The sequence below is a fragment of the Tachyglossus aculeatus genome, chromosome 2, assembly GCF_015852505.1.
Source record: "Tachyglossus aculeatus isolate mTacAcu1 chromosome 2, mTacAcu1.pri, whole genome shotgun sequence".
Lineage (NCBI taxonomy): Eukaryota > Metazoa > Chordata > Mammalia > Monotremata > Tachyglossidae > Tachyglossus > Tachyglossus aculeatus.
The window spans coordinates 10971146-10993175 of record NC_052067.1 but is presented as its reverse complement, the minus strand read 5'-3'; the positions used below and the strand labels follow the sequence as shown (position 1 = coordinate 10993175).

General features: G+C 41.9%; 1 protein-coding gene across 6 annotated transcripts in view; it reads right to left on the bottom strand.

Moving 5' to 3' along the window:
• Positions 1 to 22030, bottom strand: part of HDAC9 (histone deacetylase 9) — a 416231-nt gene that overhangs the window by 40477 nt on the left and 353724 nt on the right. For all 6 annotated transcript variants that reach the window (XM_038769288.1, XM_038769283.1, XM_038769296.1 and 3 more), the window contains 2 exons: positions 13403 to 13534; positions 9236 to 9351 (listed from right to left, as the gene is read on the bottom strand). In XM_038769288.1, coding sequence (XP_038625216.1) covers positions 9236 to 9351; positions 13403 to 13534 — 248 coding nt within the window. The remainder of the gene's footprint in view (positions 1 to 9235; positions 9352 to 13402; positions 13535 to 22030) is intronic.

Here is a 22030-nt window from a genome sequence, read left to right as displayed (position 1 = left end):
CTAAATACCTGTTCTCCTTCCTATTTACACAGTGTGTTCCCTGTGGGGAAGGGACTGTTTCTAACCTGAAATTACCTTGCATGTACGAGAAAAGCAGCGGGGCTCAGTGGAAAGAGCCTGGGCTTGGGAGTCAGAGGTCATGGGTTCAAATCCTGGCTCCCCCACTTGTCAGCTATGAGACCTTGGGCAAGTCACTTCACTTCTCTGTGCCTCAGTTCCCTCATCTGTAAAATGGGGATGAAGACTGTGAGCTCCACGTGGGACAACCTGATCACCTTGTATCCTCCCCAGCGCTTAGAACAGTGCTCGGCACATAGTAAGCCCATTGTTGGGTAGGGACCGTCTCTATATGTTGCCAACTTGTACTTCCCAAGTGCTTAGTACAGTGCTCTGCACACAGTAAGCACTCAATACAATTGAATGAATGAATAGTAAGCGCTTAAACGCCATCATCACGTACCCCCGGTATGGCATATAGTAAGTGCTTAAGAAGCACAAAAATAAGAATGTATGACGATCTGAAACTTTTCAAGCTCACCATTCTCTAACATCTTTGTGGGGAAAAAAATGGTGGGGACAGAAAGGGGTGTAATTGGTAAGAAGACCGAACTCCAGTTGGCAGGATTTGCTAAACCATATTCCATTAAAGATATTTCTTACGGTATTGACTCATGTTATTCCTGGTAAATGATTCCTCTGTCATAGCAACCTCATTTCCCCCAGAGAAAGAAGTGTTTTATTTGCTGCCATCAAAACCGCGGCTTCCACCCACTCAGAAGTGAACATAACACTTACTGCAAATGTCACAACAACGATTATGAAACAATAGGAGAATGAGTCATGAAAGATTAAGGCAAAACAAGTGACATTTCGGATGATTTGGGAACACTTGGCTGTATTATTAGCAACTTTTGGCCTTTTGTGTCTGCTGAAAAATTGATTAGATAAATAGCAGCCGAGAGCCAGCGGCTAACGCTCAGCTAGAAATAAACCAGCTGTTTGGCTACCGTTAAAATAACTATCAGAGAAAATCCTACCCAAAATCAAATGTAGGGATGTTGATATCCATGGAAAAATGCTGGAGCCCTCAGGACCGCAGCATTCACAATAAAGTAACCAGAGAGGTAAAGAAGCCTCTGACTGGATCTGGAATGGAAACACAGAGTTTCGGCTTCCAAACTAAGTCTTCTGCCAAGGAGTGGAGCCAGTAGCTTCAACAGGCGAGTGTGTGAAGAAATTGGGGGCAGGGGGATATAGAGCCCTGAAGGCGGACTAATTCCATCCACTGAGCCTGCTCCTCTCTTCCACTTCCAGGAGCCAACCTCAATCTGTTTACAGACAAAGACCATGGCCTCTATTCCTGAATCGGATACTGACACGGATCCATTTTATGACACCTGAAATTAAAACGTCCTAAAAACCCATCTCCCTATTTGGGTTTTCCTGGTGTTGTCTACGCAAAAGGAGGAGTCTGTAGTGAAAGCACAGGCTCAAATTCTTAGGAAATGCAAATTTACCTGCTGCTGCACCATTTCCACCCACACAGGGATAATAATAATGATGATGATAATGGCATTTATTAAGCGCTTACTATGTACAAAGCACAAAGTTCTAAGCACTGGGGAGGTTACAAGGTGATCAGGTTGTCCCACGGGGGACTTATAGTCTTAATCCCCACTTTACAGATGAGGTAACCACGGCACAGAGAAGTTAAGTGACTTGCCCAAAGTCACACAGCTGGCAATTGGCAGAGCCGGGATTTGAACCCATGACCTCTGACTCCAAAGCCCGTGATCTTTTCCACTGAGCCACGCTGCTTCTCTACCAAGCTAAGCCTAGACTGTGACCCCTTCTAGAACATGAGCTCGATGTGGGCAGGGATTGTCTCTCTCTGTTGCTGAATTGTACTGTCCAAGCACTCACTACAGTGCTCTGCACACAGTACACAATAAATACGATTAAATGAATATTTCTAAATTGGTCTGAAAATAGGTGCATTTGCTTGGCACCTGGATTTAGCTAATAATTAACTTGGTAGCATCTCTCTTTTTCCTAAATTTATTTGTGCTTAATCGAATGAGTGAAGTCTCCCGCCACCGAGGGGTCTGAGTAATGACACGTTCTCTGCCCACTGGACCAAGAGGATATAAGCGGCTGCCATGAGGCAGCCACACTGACTTAATAATAATAATAATAATAATAATAATAATAATAATGATGGCACTTATTAAGCGCTTACTATGTGCAAAGCACTGTTCTAAGCGCTGGCCAAGAACAAGAACAAGCTCTCCCCTGTGCCATCATGTTGACTCCATCCCATCCTGCATTCCAGCTGTGCTGTAGTGGATAGAGCACAGCCTGAGAGACAGAAGGACTCAGAAGGACAATGGTTCTAATCCCAGCCCCTCCACTCACTGTCTAAGTGACCTTGGGCAAGTCGCTTCACTTCTCTGGGCCTCAGTTACCTCACCTGTAAAATGGGGATTAATGCCGTGAGCCCCAGCTCTTAGAACAGTGCCTGGCACATAGTAAGTGCTTAATAAATACCATCAGCAGTGCTCTGCACACAGTAAGCGCTCAATAAATATGATTGATTGATCACCCTGGTGGGAAAAAGAAAAGCACCCAAAAACCCTGGGAAGACTAGTAACTGCTGTAGCGGTGGCTGTGGCTCTGGTTGTGTTTGGACTCTGAGCCCCAAGGAGCCTGAAATTCTGCTTTTTTTAAGCAAAGCACCTTTCTGATTTAGGTTTTTATTTTGTGCATTTGTCCTTATTTTTTTATGCTGTTTTGCGGTTTCATCATTCCTGATTGTGAACTCCTTGAGGGCCAGGGACCCTAATTTCCTCCTGTGTACTCTTTCCCAGAGGTTAGTACAGCGCTTTGCACACAGTAAACACTTAAATCATACCACAGTAGTACAGAGCATAGGACTGGGAGAGTGAGGAGACCTGAGATCTAATACATACTCTTTCACTTGTCTATTGTGTGGACTGGAGCAAGTCACTTAAGTTCTGTACCTCAGCTCTGTCATCAGGTCAAGGGCGGTGGGGCGAGTGGAGAATAGAAGGAGGGGGGTGGAGAATATCTATCCTCTCTTGCCCTTAGCCTACGAGACAATTTGGGACAGGGACGGTTTCTGATCTATCATATCTAGGCCAGCACTCTGCATAGTGTTTGGCCAACAGTAAATGTTCATCAAATGCCATTATAATTTATTATTTGAGACCCGTCCATTGCATTTTACAATATTACCATTCATTTGGCTAGATTTCCTGGACTTCATACCCAGTTCTGGATGACTTTTTAATATCAGCTAACATCGGACAGGCAGTAAAAGAATTCCCTTTGCTACAGTTGAAGCACTGAAAGGTGAATTTAGTGAGGCAAAGATCCGCGCTTGGATTCCATCATCCAGGTCTACACGATTGGAACGGCACTGAAGTTCCTTGCGAAGGGCCGGGAGGGGAAACCACATGGTAGCTATCAGGATTGCATTTCTGGTTATGGGCCATGGAGAGGCTACTACCCAGTGCTTAGAGGTCCACCCACCTGGCCTTCTGGATCATAGTTCACACACACAATTAATTCATTATGAGGAAAGTCCCTCCTAGCAACTGAAGCAGTTGTTCCAGGCTCGGAGGTGAATGTCCTGTCACTGACCTGGAGAAATCCCTCCTCCAGTTCAAACTCTGTTAAACCACATTTCCTTCTGGTGTTTTATTTATTTATTTTATTTTATTTTTTTGGTGTGTCTGCCTGGAGAGCGGGTGTTGGGGTAGAGAGGAAAGACAAATGGGTGTAAAAATATGTTCAATTATTCTCCAAAATTTCCACCACCCCAAAAGAAACTTTGGAAATAATGTCAGGAGGATATTAAGCTGACTGGAATAATAAATATGGGCTTGCACATTTCCTTTTGACATTGATTCACTCCCTATCATTTAGACGATGCTTTATTTAGATGACCAAGGCTAGAAAAGATGGACTGGTGAATCAAGAAAGGAATCTTCTAACAATAAAATAAGACTTCTATTTATAAATTACTAATATACTGCATACTATAATATACTGCATATTAGCAAATTAAAAAACCTCTCATCTCTCTCGTTTAACCCACATATTCAATTTGTCACCAAATCCTATTGGTTCTACTGTTACAGCTTCCCTAAAATCCCCCCTTTCCTCTCCAAATTGCTACTACGCTTATCTACCTCTTATTCTATCACACCTTGACTACAGTACCAGCCTTCTTGCTGACCTTCCCGCTTCCTGTCTCTCCCCACTCAAGTCCATACATCACTCTGCTGCCCAGATCATTTTTCTAAAAAAAAAAAAAAAAATTCAGTCCATGTTTCCCCACTCCCCATGGACCTCCAGTAGTTGCCCATTCATACCTCCATAAAGAAAAACTCCTGACCATTGGCTTTAAAGCACTCAACCACCTCGTCCCTGCATCACCTTAACTCGTGGATTTCCTATTACTACTACTAATAATGATAATGATGGCATTTATTAAGAGCTTACTATGTGCAAAGCACTGTTCTAAATGCTGGGAGGTTACAAGGTGATCAGGTTGTCCCACGGGGGGCTCACAGTCTTAATCCTCATTTGACAGATGAGGTAACTGACGCACAGAGAAGTTAAGTGACTTGCCGAAAGTCACACAGCTGACAATTGGCGGAGCCAGGATTTGAACCCATGACCTCTGACTCCAAAGCCCGGGCTCTTTCCACTGAGCCACGCTCCTTCTCTTCTACCAACATCCAGCACACTCACTTCACTCCTACTCATTGTACCTCAATCTCATCTATCTCACAGCTGAACCCTCGTCCACATCCTTCCTTGGGCCTTGAACCCCCTTCCCTTGCATATGTGTGGCTCAGTGATAAGAGCCCGGGCTTGGGAGTCAGAGGTTGTGGGTTCTAATCCTGGCTCCGCCACTTGTCAGCTCTGTGACTTTGGGCAAGTCACTTCACTTCTCTGTGCCTCAGTTCCCTCATCTGTAAAATGGGGATTAAGACCGTGAGCCCCACGTGGGACAACCTTGATTACCTTATATCCCCCTCAGTGCTTAGAACAGTGCTTGGCACATAGTAAGCGCTTAACAAATACCAACATTATTATTTGACAGACCATCACTCTCCCTCCTTCAATGCCTTATTAAAATCACATCTTCTCCAAGAGGCCTCCCTCTTGCTCATACTTGGATTTGTATCCTTTATTCACCCCGCCCTCAGTCCCACAGCACTTATATATGTCTAGTTTTTTGCTATCATGTCGTCTCTGACCCAAAGCGACTCCAAGGATACATCTCTTTCAGAACGCACCACCGGAGAAATTGCTCTGGTAGCAGATGCACCCTTAATTCATTTAAATGTTTGTCTCCCTCTTTAGTCTGTAAGTTCTGGTGGGCAGGGAACTTGTCTACCAAATCTGTCATTTCGTACTCTCCCAACTGCTTAGTACAGTTCTCTTCGCACTATAAGCGCTCAATACATACAACTCATTAATTGATGTGCACGATGTTAGGAAAAGCACATGAACTACAATGTGAGCTTTCTTCAACGTGGAGGTCATCAAGAAAGTAAGCCTTGCACTATTAGAAAATTGAATGTAAAGATACAGGAGAGTTTTGAAAGCAGTAGATACTACATTGTGTCCATTCTATATTTTACAGAAACGTATTCATTTAAATTACAGGAATAAGCTGTAATTCTAAAATAGTACCTTCATATACTGGAGAGTAGATAAAATTTTTGTCTTCATAAATCCATGCCTAGATTATCACGCTTACTCCTGTACTTATACAACCAAGGATAACCAATTTGTGGAATTCAGGCATACATAATGAACTGTAAAAACAACTAAAAAGGAGAATACATTCTACCCTTCCTTTTATTTGCTACATGTTTTCATTCTCTGTAATGCTTCTGTGCATTCAATTCATTCAGCTGCTCAGACATTCCTAGAAAACTTTCTCCCTCCCTTCTGGTTACCTACCGCTGAGTCAAGACCAATCAGGACCTGGTCCCTCGTGCTCTCCTATTCAGAAAAGAAGTCCTAACTCCAAGAAACAGAAGCTGAAGAAGCTGTACCATGTGCCTACCTGAAGGATCTCTTACAGGACAGCTTTCAAGGCACTGCTGGGGGCCATGATACTGAGTCGGAGAGCTGTTATCTTCTGGAAGTAAACTTAATAGCAAGTGGTCCCCCAGAGTGACTGGAGATCCTCCTCTTAGATCTATTACTATGGGCTTCTACTAAAGTTCTTTCCAACAACTGGAGTACATGCTTCAAGTGGAAGAGAAGCAGCGTGGCCTAGTGGATTGACCATGGGCCTGAAAATCAGAAGGACCTGGGTTCTAATCTCAGTTTCATCAGGCAGAAGCTCCTCACCCTCGGCTTCAAGGCTGTCCATCACCTCGCCCCCTCCTACCTCACCTCCCTTCTCTCCTTCTCCAGCTCAGCCCGCACCCTCCGCTCCTCTGCCGCTAATCTCCTCACTGTGCCTCATTCTTGCCGGTTCCGCTGTCGACCCCCGGCCCACGTCATCCCCCTGGCCTGGAATGCCTTCCCTCCCAACATCCGCCAAGCTAGCTCTCTTCCTCCCTTCAAGGCCCTACTGAGAGCTCACCTCCTCCAGGAGGCCTTCCCAGACTGAGCCCCGTCCTTCCTCTCTGCCTCATCCCCCTCTCCATCCCCCCATCTTACCTCTTTCCCTTCCCCACAGCACCTGTATATATGTACATATGTTTATACGTATTTATTACTCTATTTTACTTGTACATATCTATTCTATTTTATTTTGTTAATATTTTGGTTTTGTTCTCTGTCTCCCCCTTCTAGACTGTGAGCCCACTGTTGGGTAGGGACCATCTCTATACGTTGCCAACTTGTACTTCCCAAGCACTTAGTACAGTGCTCTGCACACAGTAAGCGCTCAATACAATTGATTGATTCTGCCACTTGTCTGCTACCTCACCTTGGGCCAGTCGCTTAAATTCTCAGCTTCAGTTACCTCATCTGTAAAATGGGGATTAAGATCGTGGGTCACGGACTGTGTACGACCTGATTAGCTCGTATCTACCCCAGTGCTTAGAACAGAGCCTGGCACATAGTCAGCACTTAAATACTGTAAAACAAACGTACTTTGTACGAGTACATTGCTATCAAGTGATGCTCAAATTCTAGTACTACTTACTATTTAATGAGTGTCTACTAGGTGCAGAGCCCTGAAATAAATACCGTCATATATTTTTATCTTAAAGAAGTTGTGATTAACAAATCAATAGCATTTATTCTTTTATTCATTCATTTATTATTTATTCATAGAATGCGCACTTATTCTGCGCAGAGCATTATATTAAACACAAAATAGAGTACAACAGAGTTAGTAGACACAGTTTTTGGTCTCAAAGAGCAGAATGTTAGCCCCTTGATGGAAAGGATAATGTCAACCAACTCTATTGTACTGTACTCTCCCAAGTGTTTTGTACTTTATTCTGTGCACAGTAAATACTCAAAAAATACCATCGATTAATTGATTTTAAAGTGTTGTATTCACTTGGGAAACATATGATGCTTCGTACCAGGTCACTGTTCAAAGATAAAATGAGAGAAATGGTTTTATAGTATGTTGGAGCATGAATAGCACCCTAAACTATGACAGCCATGTTCTAATCTAGAAGCAGTATGCCTTCTAGGCCGTAAGCTCATTAAGGGCAAGGAATGTGTCTGTTCATTGTTATTTCTAGACTGTGAGCTCGTTGTTGGGTAGGGATTGTCTCTATCTGGTGCCAAACTGTACTTTCCAAGCGCTTTGCACAGTGCTCTGCACAAAGCACTCAATAAATATGATTGAATGAATGAATATTGTATAGTGCTAGGGACACAGTAAGTGCTCAATAAATATGTTTCACTGGCTGACTGACGGTAAGGACCTCAGATGGCCAAAGGAACAGGAAGAATCATGGATGCCCAATGGACCTAACTCAAATAGAAGGGTATTTATTGAGCACCCGTTGGGTGCAATGCACTGTACTAAGCACTTGGAAGTGTACTAATCTATGCTGTTACTTTAAGCCAGAAATGGTCAAAAACACAATCCTACACTGGATATACCCTGGCTCTAACTGGCCTGGACTTCCCTCCCTCCCTCCTTTGAAGTGGCGGATGTCGCTAGAAACCTCTCACTGTGATGAGACCCTAAGAACTGGAGTGTGCTAGACTCTTTCTAGCACAGGCAGCATTATTGCATCTGCCTTTCAGCCACCCCCTCCGCCCCCCTTCCTCCGCTTGGCACAGTGGGCTAGCCTACAGCCAGCCGAATAATGAAGTCAGTGGTCCACGAGCCAGAAAATTGCCCACTCCTGTCTGAGGAGGGGAGATTTCTTTTGTTTACTTTTTACACCTGATAGATGAGGACAGAGGAATCTTGGCCCTCCTCCAGCAGAAATAAAGAGCTCTGGTTGTTTAGAAAATCTTGGTGAAAGGCTGAAACTCTCCAGAGGTTGAGGCTGAGTATTTTTCTCTCCAATGGTAATGGCAGTAATTATGAATCCTAGGTCTTTCAGGGCAAGAATTGTGTTTACTTAATCTACTGTACTCTCCTAAGGGCTCAGTGCAGTGCTTTTCACACAGTAAGTGCTCAGTAAATACAACTCATTGATTGATATTATGCAAATATTGCAGCAACTTTCTAAAGGAAATCCTTTTTGGTTTCCATATATTGAGGGCAAAAAGGTAACTTCAGAGGCGCAAAGTAACTTATCTAGAATGGATTAAGACAGTAGGTTGAAATATAGGCAACCTTCAGTAACAATAAAAGTAACTATGTCAAATATACATTGTTTTTCAAACAATGTTGGCCTATCTAGCCCTGGTTAAAAATAGGCCGATTGGTCCTTTGAGAATTTTTCATGGAATCGATTCAAACCACTAAAGAGTGGATACCACATCTAATGTAATGGTATAACCCACTCATCCTTACATTAAATAAACATTAATTGGTGAATAAATACTGGTGCCTTCTGATTCCTGCCAAGGGCAGGTTTCCTTCATGCTTTACTAAAAGCTAGGAGATTTTATTCCTCACGGAGCAAAATCTAATTTCCTTACAAAGAGGTGATCTGGCACAAAACAAGGCAGCACTCAGTAGTTTGACTGGTCACTGGACTCGTGCCTTCAACTCCCATTTTCTGATCCCAAAGGGATAAGGATAGGAAGCTCTTACCTCAGCGTGAGGAGTTGACGGCAAAACTGACGCTTCGTTTTCTGTTACATTTCCAGTAGGGCCATTGCTTGGTGAACTGGGCCCAGATGCTGGAGAGCTGCTACTGACAGAGGATTCTGGGGAAAAGCAAAAAAAAAAAAAAAAACCCACAAAGAAAGAAGTTTATTTGAGTGCAACACCAAAACGCTGACCCTAATTACTATTAGCCATATTCTGCTTAGGGCACAGTCAGAATTTTGGTAAGAAAGAGGGCCTTACAGTAATGGATTATTTACTACTGTTAAATATTTGGTCCTTGTGCATGACTCTTTTGTTACATTTCTGGTCATTTTATGCCACCATTTTCTGCTTCTTTGCCCAGTGAGGGGGAAAAAGAAAGCCAGTATAATTTAACTTTTCCTGGAGAAGCCAAATTGTTTAGGCACTTAATTGCTGCCTGAGGAACTGGTGAGTAAAAAGAAAAGGAAGCATGTGTTGCCCTGCTCAGTACTGTTGTGAAAAGTGATAAAAATGATGGAGCAAGCGGACTTGCAAAGGTCGTGATAACATGCCATCACTCCATAAGGCCTAGTGATAGTGACAGTCCCTTACTGTCTCGACTAAACTTTGGAATGTTCTACTATTAGCCCTATGATTCTCTACACACTCCAGCCCACAGCACCTATGTACATATACTTTATTTATTTTAATGTCTATCTCCTCCACCATACTATGCTTCTTGAGGGCAAGAATTATGTCTACCAACTCTACGGAACTACACTCTCCCAAGTGCTAGCATAGTGCTGTGGACACAGTAACCGCTCAATAAATACTATTGTTTGATTGATGAATTAGTTTAAATGTGGACAAGCAGCCAGAGACAATACCCATTTAGTTATCTACCTCTTTGAAGGCTACTTAGAGAGATTAGGTCACCAGTCTGAAATCTAGAAATATTCCACTGCATTTTGACAGGACTGACAGCTACGAAAAGATTGGAAAATTGATCTCGGATCTATAGATTTTCGGTGATCTTAAGGAAAAAAAAATTCTTGCCTTTCAGATGTCTTTCTTACAAATATGATTTCAGTTTGTTGAGAAGTCTAGCCCCCACAGTGAAACAAATATAATTTTTTAAATAATTACCACTGTCAATTGTCTTCCTTGAACTCAGTTCTGATGGGAGTATATTTTATTCGTCAAAATATAGCCTTATTGTTAACAAAGAATTACTGCTCAAAGCAACAATCATTGCAACATTCAATCAATGGTATTTATTGAGTGCTTACTATGTACAGAGTGCTGTATTAAGTGCTTGGGAGAGTACAACAGAACTAGCAGACATATTTGCCGCCCATAGCGAGCTTACAGTTTAGTAAAACTGTTACTAACCTGCAATGGCACCAAGTTTAGTGCAAAAAAAAAATTAATTGCTATTATTGCTAGAGAAGCAGCATGGCTCAATGGAAAGAGCCCAGGCTTGGGAGTCAGAGGTCATGGGTTCAAATCCCAGCTCAACCAACTGTCAGCTGTGTGACCCTGGGCAAGCCATTTCAGTTCTCTGGGCCTCAGATACCTCATCTGTATAATGGGGAGTAAGACTGTGAGCCCCCCGTGGGACAACCTGATCACCCTGTAACCTCCCCAGCGCTTAGAATGCTTTGCACATAGTAAGCGCTTAACAAATGCCATTATTATTATTTTTATGAATCTTAGGATGTTAAAATGAAGAGCAATTCCACAAGGTGGCTGTAGCAAAGGAAAGCTTGTAACAGTATCAAAACCTAAAAAAAAAAAAAATGCCTTGTTTAACTCTTCTCTACCTTTGACAAGATGCTGGACCTCTTTAGTTGATGGCCTCCATAATGAAAATGGGAATGATTCAAAAGAATCCTTAGTGGTGGAATTTGTCTTGGTCTTTCTGCTGATGGTTAATACACAAAATTAAATCTACTTCTACCTCTGGTCTATCTGGGTGGGTAGAAAACATCTGAAAATTTAATTCTTGTGCCTGATTTTATTATAATACATTTGTGATTTTTCTAATATTTAACATGATTGGATCAACTACATTGTATTGGATGCTTTATCAAAAATTAACTTTAAAAATAATCTTCAATAGAATGAAAACTAGGGCAAGCTTAAATGTTTAAGACACTTTAACCAAGGTGAATCTAATATCTTTTAAAGTAAATTCATCTCAAATTCTCTCTTTGGAGAGCATGCATTCACTCATTCAATTGTATTTATTGAGCGCTTACTGTGTGCAGAGCACACAGAAGATGCCACCGTGAGAAGAGGAGATGGAGGAGGAGAAGGAGAAAAAGAATGTACGTATATAGTCAATGGAAGTTGTTGATTATGATGAATAATAAATCTAGTTTCATCACTGCCTATGAGCTGGTTGTAAGGAATTATACAGAAATCCAATCTGCACTGAGGAAAGGTACTGTACACCCTTAAAACCATCTCTTCAATTATAATTCCCTGATATTCAAATCAGCAAGATTCCTATATCATTAACCAATTCCTTTGTTAAACATATGCAGTGGCCACAAGCTTATTTATAGAGAAAGTCCACAGAAATACTCCCTCTAATTTCTTGTTGGATGCACATTGAGAAGAAGCATGGAAAGAACAAGGGCTGGGAGTCAAAGGACCTGGGTTCAAGTCCCGGTTTTGCCACTGGCAAATCACCTACCTCTCTGGGCCTCAATTTCTTACCTGTAAAATGGGGACAAAATACTTGCTCATACTCATAGATTTTGACTCCCTCTAGACTGGGAGTTACTTGCGGTCAGAGAACATTTCTCCCAACTCTGTTATACTCTTCTCTCCAAATGCTTAGAACAGAGCTGTGCACCCAGGAAGTCTTCAGTGAATACATTTGATTGATTGATATGATCCCTATGGGGGACAGGAACTAGATTCGATCCATCTATTTTACATCTACTTCAGCACCTAACACTGTGCTTTGGTACAGAATAAACACTTGATACCATAATTACTATTATATAATTTATGCCTTCCCGATGCTTTTAAAGCTTCATTTTTGTCTACATTGCTTATGGAGCTCTCAAACATTTTACTCTATTGAAAAGAACAAGTTGATCTTTCCATCCTGACTGGCAAATGCATTGAGGATAGTTGCCAATTGGTTCTGCAGATAGGATGCTTTGCACACCCTTCTCAATGTGTTGTGGTCCTGTCTTCCTGCTGGATCTTAGAACTCCATACAGGAAAGTGCTTATTCTGGGCAGGGAATGCCTCTGATGGATTGTGTTGTACTTTCCCAAGCACTTAGTACAGTGCTCGATACTCAGTAAGCGCTCAATAAATACGACTGACTGGCTAAATGGCACCACACAGACCACCGGCATTATATTCAATTCTTCCATGCACATTTTCAATTTGGAAATCTCAGGACGGAAGTTGGTCCGTTGTTCCCAATCAATGGATCCCTAGGTGATCTCTCATTTCATAACAAGTAGGAGAGTGCGAGAGAGACAGTGCAAGACATCAGCTTGAATTTCCCCACTCATTCCGTCTGCTTCCATCCATACTGTGAAGTAAATCCATAAGGAGACTGCCAGTAGGGACTGAGGAAAGTGTCAGATTGTTTCTCTTCACAGAAGGAGAAAACAGCCAGCTCATGTGGCCTGCCCCAATTATCCAGTAAACCCCAAAAGCCATCTGCAGGCTCAGTAACTCTGCTGAATAACCACGCTTTGAATAATCCATAGCTGGTTTAACATTCCCAGATGGATTTTTGTACATTAACGGTTGCATGTTGTGGGTAGGAGGCAAAGGAGGATTGTTAGAGTCTCCTCTGTTCATATATGATCAGATTTCATTAAAAAGTGATAAACTCATGGCTGGCATTCCCAAATTTCACTGCCCATCTGTAGAGATTAAGGTAACCTTTGGGGCTTCCCAGTTACTACCTCGGGTTCCTGATTTACACATAGCTCAGCCATTCATTCATTTCCTGTTCAACTGCAATGGAAGGGCTCATGGTCTCAGGAGCTACTGGAGATTTAACTCTTCAGCCCTTTGGCAAAATTCCTTTTCCCTTCTACTACTGAAGCCTGCCCAAAGTCACTTCAACATGCACTAAGCACAAGTATATTTTAGTTCGTTTCATCTCTGCTCCAAAGGGGCGATCGAAAATTACTCATCCTCAATTACCTGTCACCTCAAACACTCGTTTTTTGAATGAAGTGATGACGTTTCCATCCTTTCGCCGGAGTAGGGGACTGCTTCTCCTTTCTGCCACTTTCTGTTTTAATCTGGAACGCACCTTCAAGTTGGGCTCGGAGGCTGGGGATGGAGACACATAAAAATAAGGATTATCGAAAGGAATATATGGATAGGGTCACAATTTCCTGTTCCCACTCTTCCTCTCAAGAGAGGCCATGACCTAGAAATACCAAAACAGAAGTAAAAGGTGGCTCCTCAATTATATTCATTCATTCACTTAATCCTATTTATTGAGCGCTTACTGTCTGCAGAGCATTGTACAAAACACCTGGGAGGTACAATTCAGCAATATATATAGAAAGACAAACCCTGCCCATAGAGGGCTCATGGTCTAGAAGGAGGGAGACAGACATCAAAACAAGTAAAGAGGCATCAGTAGCTTCATTAAAAATAAAAAGAATTATAAATATATACACTGCATTAATAAAAATTAACAGAATTATAATTGTAAATAGGTACATATGTATACAACTACTATGGGGTGGGGAGGGGGGTAGGGAAAAGAGAGTGAGTCAGGACGATGGGGAGGGGAGGTGGATCAGAGGAAAAGGGGGGTTTAGTCTTGGAAGGCCTCCAGGAGGAGGTGAGCTTTCAGTAGGGCTTTGAAGCAAGAAAGTGATTCGTTCAAAATATGTACAAACACAGAAATAGCTTTCCCCCTTCATCTTTTAAATAATGAATTATTACCCATCTCTCAGTTCAAGTATGTGACACCAGGTAGGAAAACAAAACCAACCAACCAAACAAAATTCCACTTGGGCTATCTAGGAGCAGACACCACGGCTAATAGGCAATTGAGCACCTCAAGCACAATGAGGTCGTGGGAAGATTTATTACACAGTATTAAATCCACTCAACTCTCTCATAGGTGAAACCTAATAACCCCCAAGCTGAGAACCTTGGGTCCTCTCAGACCCTTTGGTCTGATTCATGGGAAAAGGATGACAACTCCATGGGGACAGATTTTGACGGCTTATAGGCACATAATTTATTGCAAAACTGAATGCTGGGAACTTGTCATCCCATTTTAGACTGAAACCATCGAAAATAATGTTCTGAAAAACATTTCTAAAGCAAGTGGAGTTATGGCAGAAAGAATATTTCAATATACCAACCCAACGTAGCTCTGATTTAAGACATTTTGAGATTAAATGTGATTATTGGAGCAAATATCTTCTCACTATCTTTTTTTCAGATGAATTTGGGCTTAAATAAAAGTGAAATGATCTTTCTGGTACCTACTGCTGCATACCCGCTTCAATCTGAAAACTTGAATTCAGTGAATGCTTCATTACAGCAATAATCGCCTGTGACCTGTGAAGTTCCAGCTGGGATTGCGTAGAATTTGTTCCATTCCTTTAGCACAGAACGTGAACAAGCTACCACTGCAGATCTTCTGCCCGAAATAATTTCCCACTTCACACGGAGAAGTGACATGACCTAGTGGAAACAGCATGGGCCTGGTAGTTAAATGACTTGGGTTCTAGTCCTCGCTCTGCCATTTGTCTGCAGTGTGACCTTCGGTAAACCACAACTTCTCTGTGCCTCAGTCTCCTAATCTGTAAAATGGGGGAAAAAAAAACCTGCTTTCCTTCCCACTCAGATGTGAGCCTCATAAGGGAAAGAGACTGTCAGGCCTGATTACCTTATACCTACATTTGTGGATATTAGGTATTTAAGAATGATTTTTATTACTAACAGCTAATCCACTCCTCTCCTTTAGCCAATTATAAAACTCACTTTTCGCTCTTACATCAGGCATGACACTGGGCTCCTGTATGAAGAGGGGCATCTCTCTGTATAGGCATATGACCTCTAAGGAATCTGTGGGCATTAGATTCCATAATAAAAATAATTGAGGTATTTGTTAAATGACTACTATGGGGTAAGTACCGTAATAGAAACAAGACAATCAGATCAGATGAAGTCCTTGTCCAACATGGGGATCATATTCTAAGTAGGAGGGAGAACAATTATTAATTCTCATTTTATAGTTGAGGGTAACAACAACAATAATAAGAAGAAGAATAATACTCATGGTGTTTGTTAAGCACTTACTGTGTGCCAGGCACCATTCTAAGCACTGGGGCAGTTACAAGATAACCGGGTTGGACACAGTCGCTATCCCACACAATCTTAAGCCCCATTTTACAGATGAGGGAACAGAGGCTCAGAGAAGTGAAGTGACTTTCTTAAGGTCACATAGCAGACAAGTGGCAGAGCCGGAATTAGAACTCAGGTCATTTTGATTCCCAGGCCCATGCTCTATCCACTAGGCCATGGTACTGAGGCACAGAAAAATGGCTTGCCCAAGGTCACCTAGCAGGCAAGAGGCGGAGCCAAAATTAGAACCCAGGTCCTCTGATTTGCAGGCCCATGCTCTTTCCATTAAGTACACTGCTTCTCCTTGCTTAAGCCTGGTCATGTGGACAGAATTTAAGCAAATATTGCAGGTTAATTATGGTTTTTTTTCAGAATAATGTAGAATTTAACTATTTAAAGGACAGATGCCACTAGGTTATGCTCAAGTTAAGGTGTTCCTTCAGTTTATTTTGGATAAGAAGTGTATTTTTCTTCTGCTTACCACCTTGGTAAGAGCCACAGGCATGCTTTTTTACTGATCTGTACCATGCCTAACACAAAGCGAGCACTTCATTTCGTATAACACATCCACACAAGACCGGATTTCCAAGATCTCGGGACAGCCTTCAACATGATAACTCTGTCACTGGAGCCTGTTTGTACTGGTTCTTAATGCCTCCTATGCGGTCAGCAATTTATGCTGCTTCCCAGGGTTCAGGCTCTGTGATCTAGGCAATCAGATGAAGACTCTGCCTTTGCATTCCTGCTTCTGAATGACTGGAACTGTTATGACCCGTCACCAAGCCATCAAGACAGTAAGGGGACTCTGGAAGCCAGATATTACCACGTAATGGTCTGCAAAATTGCTGCGAACATCACCCATGCAGCTCAACTCAGCGGTAGTTACAGTCATCAAGTAGCGGAATGAATCCCCTATTGTGCTGACTCAGTTTGCAGTAAGGGTTAATTCTATATTTAATCCTCAGTGTACCCAAATGGTGGAATATTACCATCCCAACTACTGAGTAATGTGATGGAAATCCTCAAGGCTCCGACGAGAAAGCTCTTTAGCACTCACGGGGGAGATGTTCCCCGTGTATATGAACGTGTTTCATGCCCAGTGGCATTGATTGCCTTTCTATTTTTACCACACAGCCACTACAGTCTGCATTTCAATCAATCACAAAACTGAAGGCAGCCATTGCATGCACATACAACTGAATTTACGTGCCTTTGGAGAACATCACCATGCACAAGAGATACCACTAAATTCAACTATTTCATTTGAATATTAAACAAAAAAGTATTCTCACTGAAACAAAAGATAGATAGGGTAAGAATAATCTGGTGAATATTTAAATCTTGCTTCCTGCTGTTCTCCCCCCACCAAAAAGAGCAACAACCTAAATGACTGGGAAAAAAAAGAGGTTCAGACAAACTCTCTAGAATGCTCCTCAAAGCATAAAACACCAAATAACATGATTTCCATAGTAGACATTTTACCGTGTGTGGCTCAGTGGAAAGAGCACAGGCTTGGGAGTCAGAGGTCATGGGTTCTAATCCCACTTGTCAGCTGGGTGACTTTGGGCAAGTCACTTAAATTCTCTGTGCCTCAGTTACCTCATCTGTAAAATGTAATTAAGACTGTGAGCCCCATGTGGGACAGCCTGATTACCTTGCATCCTACCATGCTTAGAACAGTGCTTGGCACACAGTAAGCACTTAACAAATGCCATCATTATTATTATTACTATAGTGAGAAGCAAGTGCTGAGATTTAAGGTATTAGGATAAAATATGCAAAAGGTCAATTGATTAAAATCCCTGGCTCAGGGCAAACCACCACCTCTATTATGGACTTAATAATAATAATAATTTTGGTATTTGTTAAGCACTTACTATGTGCAAAGCACCATTCTAAGCTCTGGGGAGGATACAAGGTGATCAGGTTGTCCCATGCGGGGCTCACAATTTTAATCCCCATTTTTTCCTGTATTACATGAAGTGCATATGAGTTATTTTGGTGGAAAAATTGTTGAATGAAAATCCTCATCAGCTTCCAGGTGGGTTATTGTAATGAAACTGTGATAGTAACCCACCTGGACACTGATGAGGGCGTGAAATGGGGTTTTGGCAGTAAGAGTAGAGAGGATTGGATGATCTGGTGAAATTTTGTGGAGTAAGAATCTGCAGAATTTGGCCAACTGAGTAGTAGTAGTAGTAATTATTCATTCATTCATAGTTATTGAGTGCTTAATGTGTGCAGAGCACAGTACTAAGTGCTTGGGAAAGCACAATGCAACAATAAACAGCGATATTCCCTGCCCACAAAGAGCTCACAGTCTGAATTAAGTGTTTTACTTTGCCCAGAGCACTGTGCTTCGTGTTGGCAAGAAATTCACAAGTGAAAATTAGATGTGGTCTGTGTCTGCATTTGACCTAAACCAATTCAGTTTCTCATATGGGAAATTGCAGTAAACTGCTTGAAACAAAGTTTTTAATACATAGTATTTGTTTGACTCCAGAAAAGTGTGCTTTTTCTTTTACATCAGCTTAATAAGGAATACCTCTGTGGAAATAGACAACGCTCACACTGCCAATTTCAATATCACCATGCTTCTTCAGCTCCAACTGACTCTAGAGAGCAGTAGAAGGCAATCACGCAACGGCAAAGGTGATAAAAAGTGGGTCTCCTTTCTGTACCCACTTAAAAGTCCTTCTTACTCCAAATGGTAACGGTAATAATAATAATGACGGTATTTGTTAAGCGCTTACTATGTGCAAAGCACTGTTCTAAGCGCTGGGGAGGCTACAAGGTGATCAGGTTGTTCCCACTGGGCGCTCACAGTTTTAATCCCCATTTTACAGATGAGGCAACTGAGGCACAGAGAAGTGAAGTGACTTGCCCAAAGTCACACAGCTGACAGTTGGCAGAGCCAGAATTTGAACCCATGGTCTCTGACTCCAAAGCCCATGCTCTTTCCACTGAGCCATGCTGCTTCTCCCATGGTGGTAGAGTATATAAACGTGTATTAAAGTACTTTTAGACTGTGAGCCCACTGTTAGGTAGGAACTGTCTCTATATGTTGACAACATGTACTTCCCAAGCGCTTAGTACAGTACTCTGCACACAGTAAGCGCTCAATAAATACAATTGATTGATTAGCATTTTGACGTATTTATCAGTCAATGATATTTAAGTGTTTACTCTGTGCATTGCATTAAGCTCTTGGGCAAGCACAATGCAATATTGTTGGTAGACACGATCCCTGCCCACAAGGAATATTTAGGTGAGAATCTCTAGAATCTTAGAAATGTATCAGAAAAAAAAAACAAAACATGGATAAAGGTTATTCTTGCCACGCCTGCTAATTGTCCCCTCTCTGACTCCTGAGTCCAATCAAAATGTTTGGTGTGTGGTTCCGAAGCTCCGGGATTTCTCCAGTTGCTTTAATTTCTTATCAGCAGGCTCCTGCTTGTTTGGTAACTGTGGAAACTGTAATGAGCATGTCCGTTATCACCAAATGGCCATATGGCAAAGGAAGGATTTAAATTCAAAGTTCCTGACTCCATATTATAAACCCTTTTCACTGGGCCACCAGGTGAAGTCTTCCTCTTTTCCTTTCTTGGAAACCTGCTTTTAGAATGAATTCTCCATGATACACTGTACATTTTACAGATAAGGGAACTGAGGCACAGAGATAGTGTCTACTAACTCTATTGCATTATACCTTCCCAGTGCTTAGTACAGTGCTCTGTACACATTAAGTGCTCAATAATACTATTGATTGATTAAAAATAGTAGGCAGTCCATATAAATCTTTCTTTGGGGCATTGAAAGCCAAGACTCTGAACAAAACACCCTTTATAGTAATGATTGTGGTAATGGTTAAGCACTGACTATGTGCCAAGCACTATTCTAAGTACTGGGGTAAATAATTGCTTGTAATGATAGTTCGTGAAGGTGGTTCACCCAGGTTTATGTTCAGGGTTACACTGTTCAAGATAAACACCAAATGTTACAGAAAGCTGAATCTCAAGAAATGAACACCAAAATCACAATAAGACCCCTGAAGTGCAGGTACTGAACTCTGAGTACAGATCCAGGAGAAATCATTTTATTCCCCATAGTGGCATTGGTTTCCAAAGGCACAAACAACATAGGGGGCTAATCCTAATCAAGGTGATATGCTTGTTTTCCAAATATAAGCTTTAGTTTCAAAAAGCAATTTTCACTCTTAAAACAGACACCAATTTCCCATTCTCTGGGTTAGATTTAACCATAAAAGGAATTACTTATACATATTACTAAGATAAAGGAAAACATATAGAGATAAAGAATGCAGAAATGTTCTTGGCAGTTCTTGGCTTTTAAATAACTCCTCTGATCAACTCCAGAGGTTTTGTTTTTTTTTTTTTCCTTTTTACTTATTTGGCAAAATAGTCTTCCTGATTTCTGGGACAGATTATAACATAGACTCCAGGGTGCAAAATAGCAGCAGAGTGCTTCAAAACAGCAGCCTGACGTTCCTATGCAGGAAGCTCTGTATAGGCTCATTCATTCATTCAATTGCATTTATTGAGCACTTACTGTGTGCAGAGCACTGTACTAAGTGCTTGGGAAGTACAAGTCGGCAACATATAGAGACGGTCCCTACCCAACAACGGGCTTACAGTCAAGAAGGACCATACCCTGCCCTGCCTTTCCAATGAGTCCTTAACTGCAGCCTCGACTATGAAAGAGGAAAGAGAAGGGATGGCGAAAATGAGGTGATAGAGAAGAGAGTGAGAAGATGTGACAGGAGAGTAAGAAGAGACCTTCCCTAAGCCCCCCTTTCCTCTTCTCTCTCTCCCTTCTGCTTCACCCTGACCTTCTCCCTTCATCATCATCATCAATCGTATTTATTGAGTGCTTACTGTGTGCAGAGCACTGTACTAAGTGCTTAAGCCCCACAGCACATATGTACATATCTGTAATATTTATTTATATTAATGTCTGTTTCCCCCTCTAGAATTTATGCTCACTGTGGAAAGGGAATGTGTCTGTTTATCGTTGTATTGTACTCTCCCAAGCACTTAGCACAGTGCTCCACACAGTATGCACTAATACGATGGAATGAATACATGAATGAATGAATGAACACACAGTCCTCTTCAGGTTTTGGTCTTTGGGGAAGAAAGTCTGCTGAGAATTCCCACCCTCTAGACTGTAAGCTTGTTCCAGACAGAGAATGTGTCTGTTGAATTATATATACATTCCCAAGCACTTAGTACGGAGCACTGAAAACAGTAAGTGCTCAACAAATGATTGATTAAAAGCATGGATTACCATGGACTCATTTTCAACTGGAGCAGAAAAGAGAGGGGTTGTATCCAGCGGCTTTTTGTAATGACAATTGTATTATTTGCCAAACGCTTAGTCTTTGCCGAGCACCGAACTAAGCCTTGGGCTTGACCCAGATAATCAAATCAGAAATGTTTCCTGTCCTCCATTGGGATCACAGTCTAAGCAGGAGGGAGACCAGATATTCAATCCCCATTTTACAGATAAAGAAACAGGAGCATAGAGAAATCTGCCTCTCCTTCTTGACTGTATGCTCGTTGTGGGCAGGGAATGTGCCTGTTATACTGTTGTGCCATAATAATTATAATAATTATGGTGTTTGTTAAGTGCTTACTTACTCTATGCCAGGCACTGTTCTAAGCGCTGGGGTAGATACAAGATAATTGGACTGGACACACTTGCTGTCCCCACTTTGAGGTCACAGTCTTAATTCCCATTTTACACATGACGGAACTGAGGCACAGAGAAGTAAAGTGACTTGCCCAAGGTCACACAGCAGACAAGTGGCAGGTTTATAACTCAGGTCCTTCTGATTCCCAGGCCTCTGCTCCATCCACTAGGCTATGCATCTGAACTCTCCCAAGCACATACTGCAATTCAGGGCATACAGTAAGTGCTCCATAAATACAATTAATTGATTGATTTATCTAAGGTCACAAGACAGCAGGCCAGGGACAGAGCTGGGATTAGAACCCAGGTCCTCTGACTCTCAGCTTCAAGAGTTGCTCCCTCCCCTGACCCATACAGAGTACTGGTATGTTTATTTAGGATCGACCCTGGCCTGGCTGGATTCAAGAGCCAAAATGAGGTTGAGGGGGAAGGGGGACCCTAAGAGACGGGTCACTCAAAAGACATGGCCCATTTCTGGCCCACTCTGATCCAAGAGCTCATAGGAAGATATTAATTAGTTGGACTGTGACAGATTCAAACACCACTTTCCAGGCAGAGTGCCTATTTTGGCAGTACTGCAATTTTTCACATAAGCGCTTAATGCCGTTATTATTATTATTAAAATCTCTTTTAATAGACAATTTTAAATGAGCAGACAATATGATTTGGGGCAGTAAGACTTCACATATTATTAAAATGATTACTATAATTGATGATGATAATGATGATGATGGCATTTAT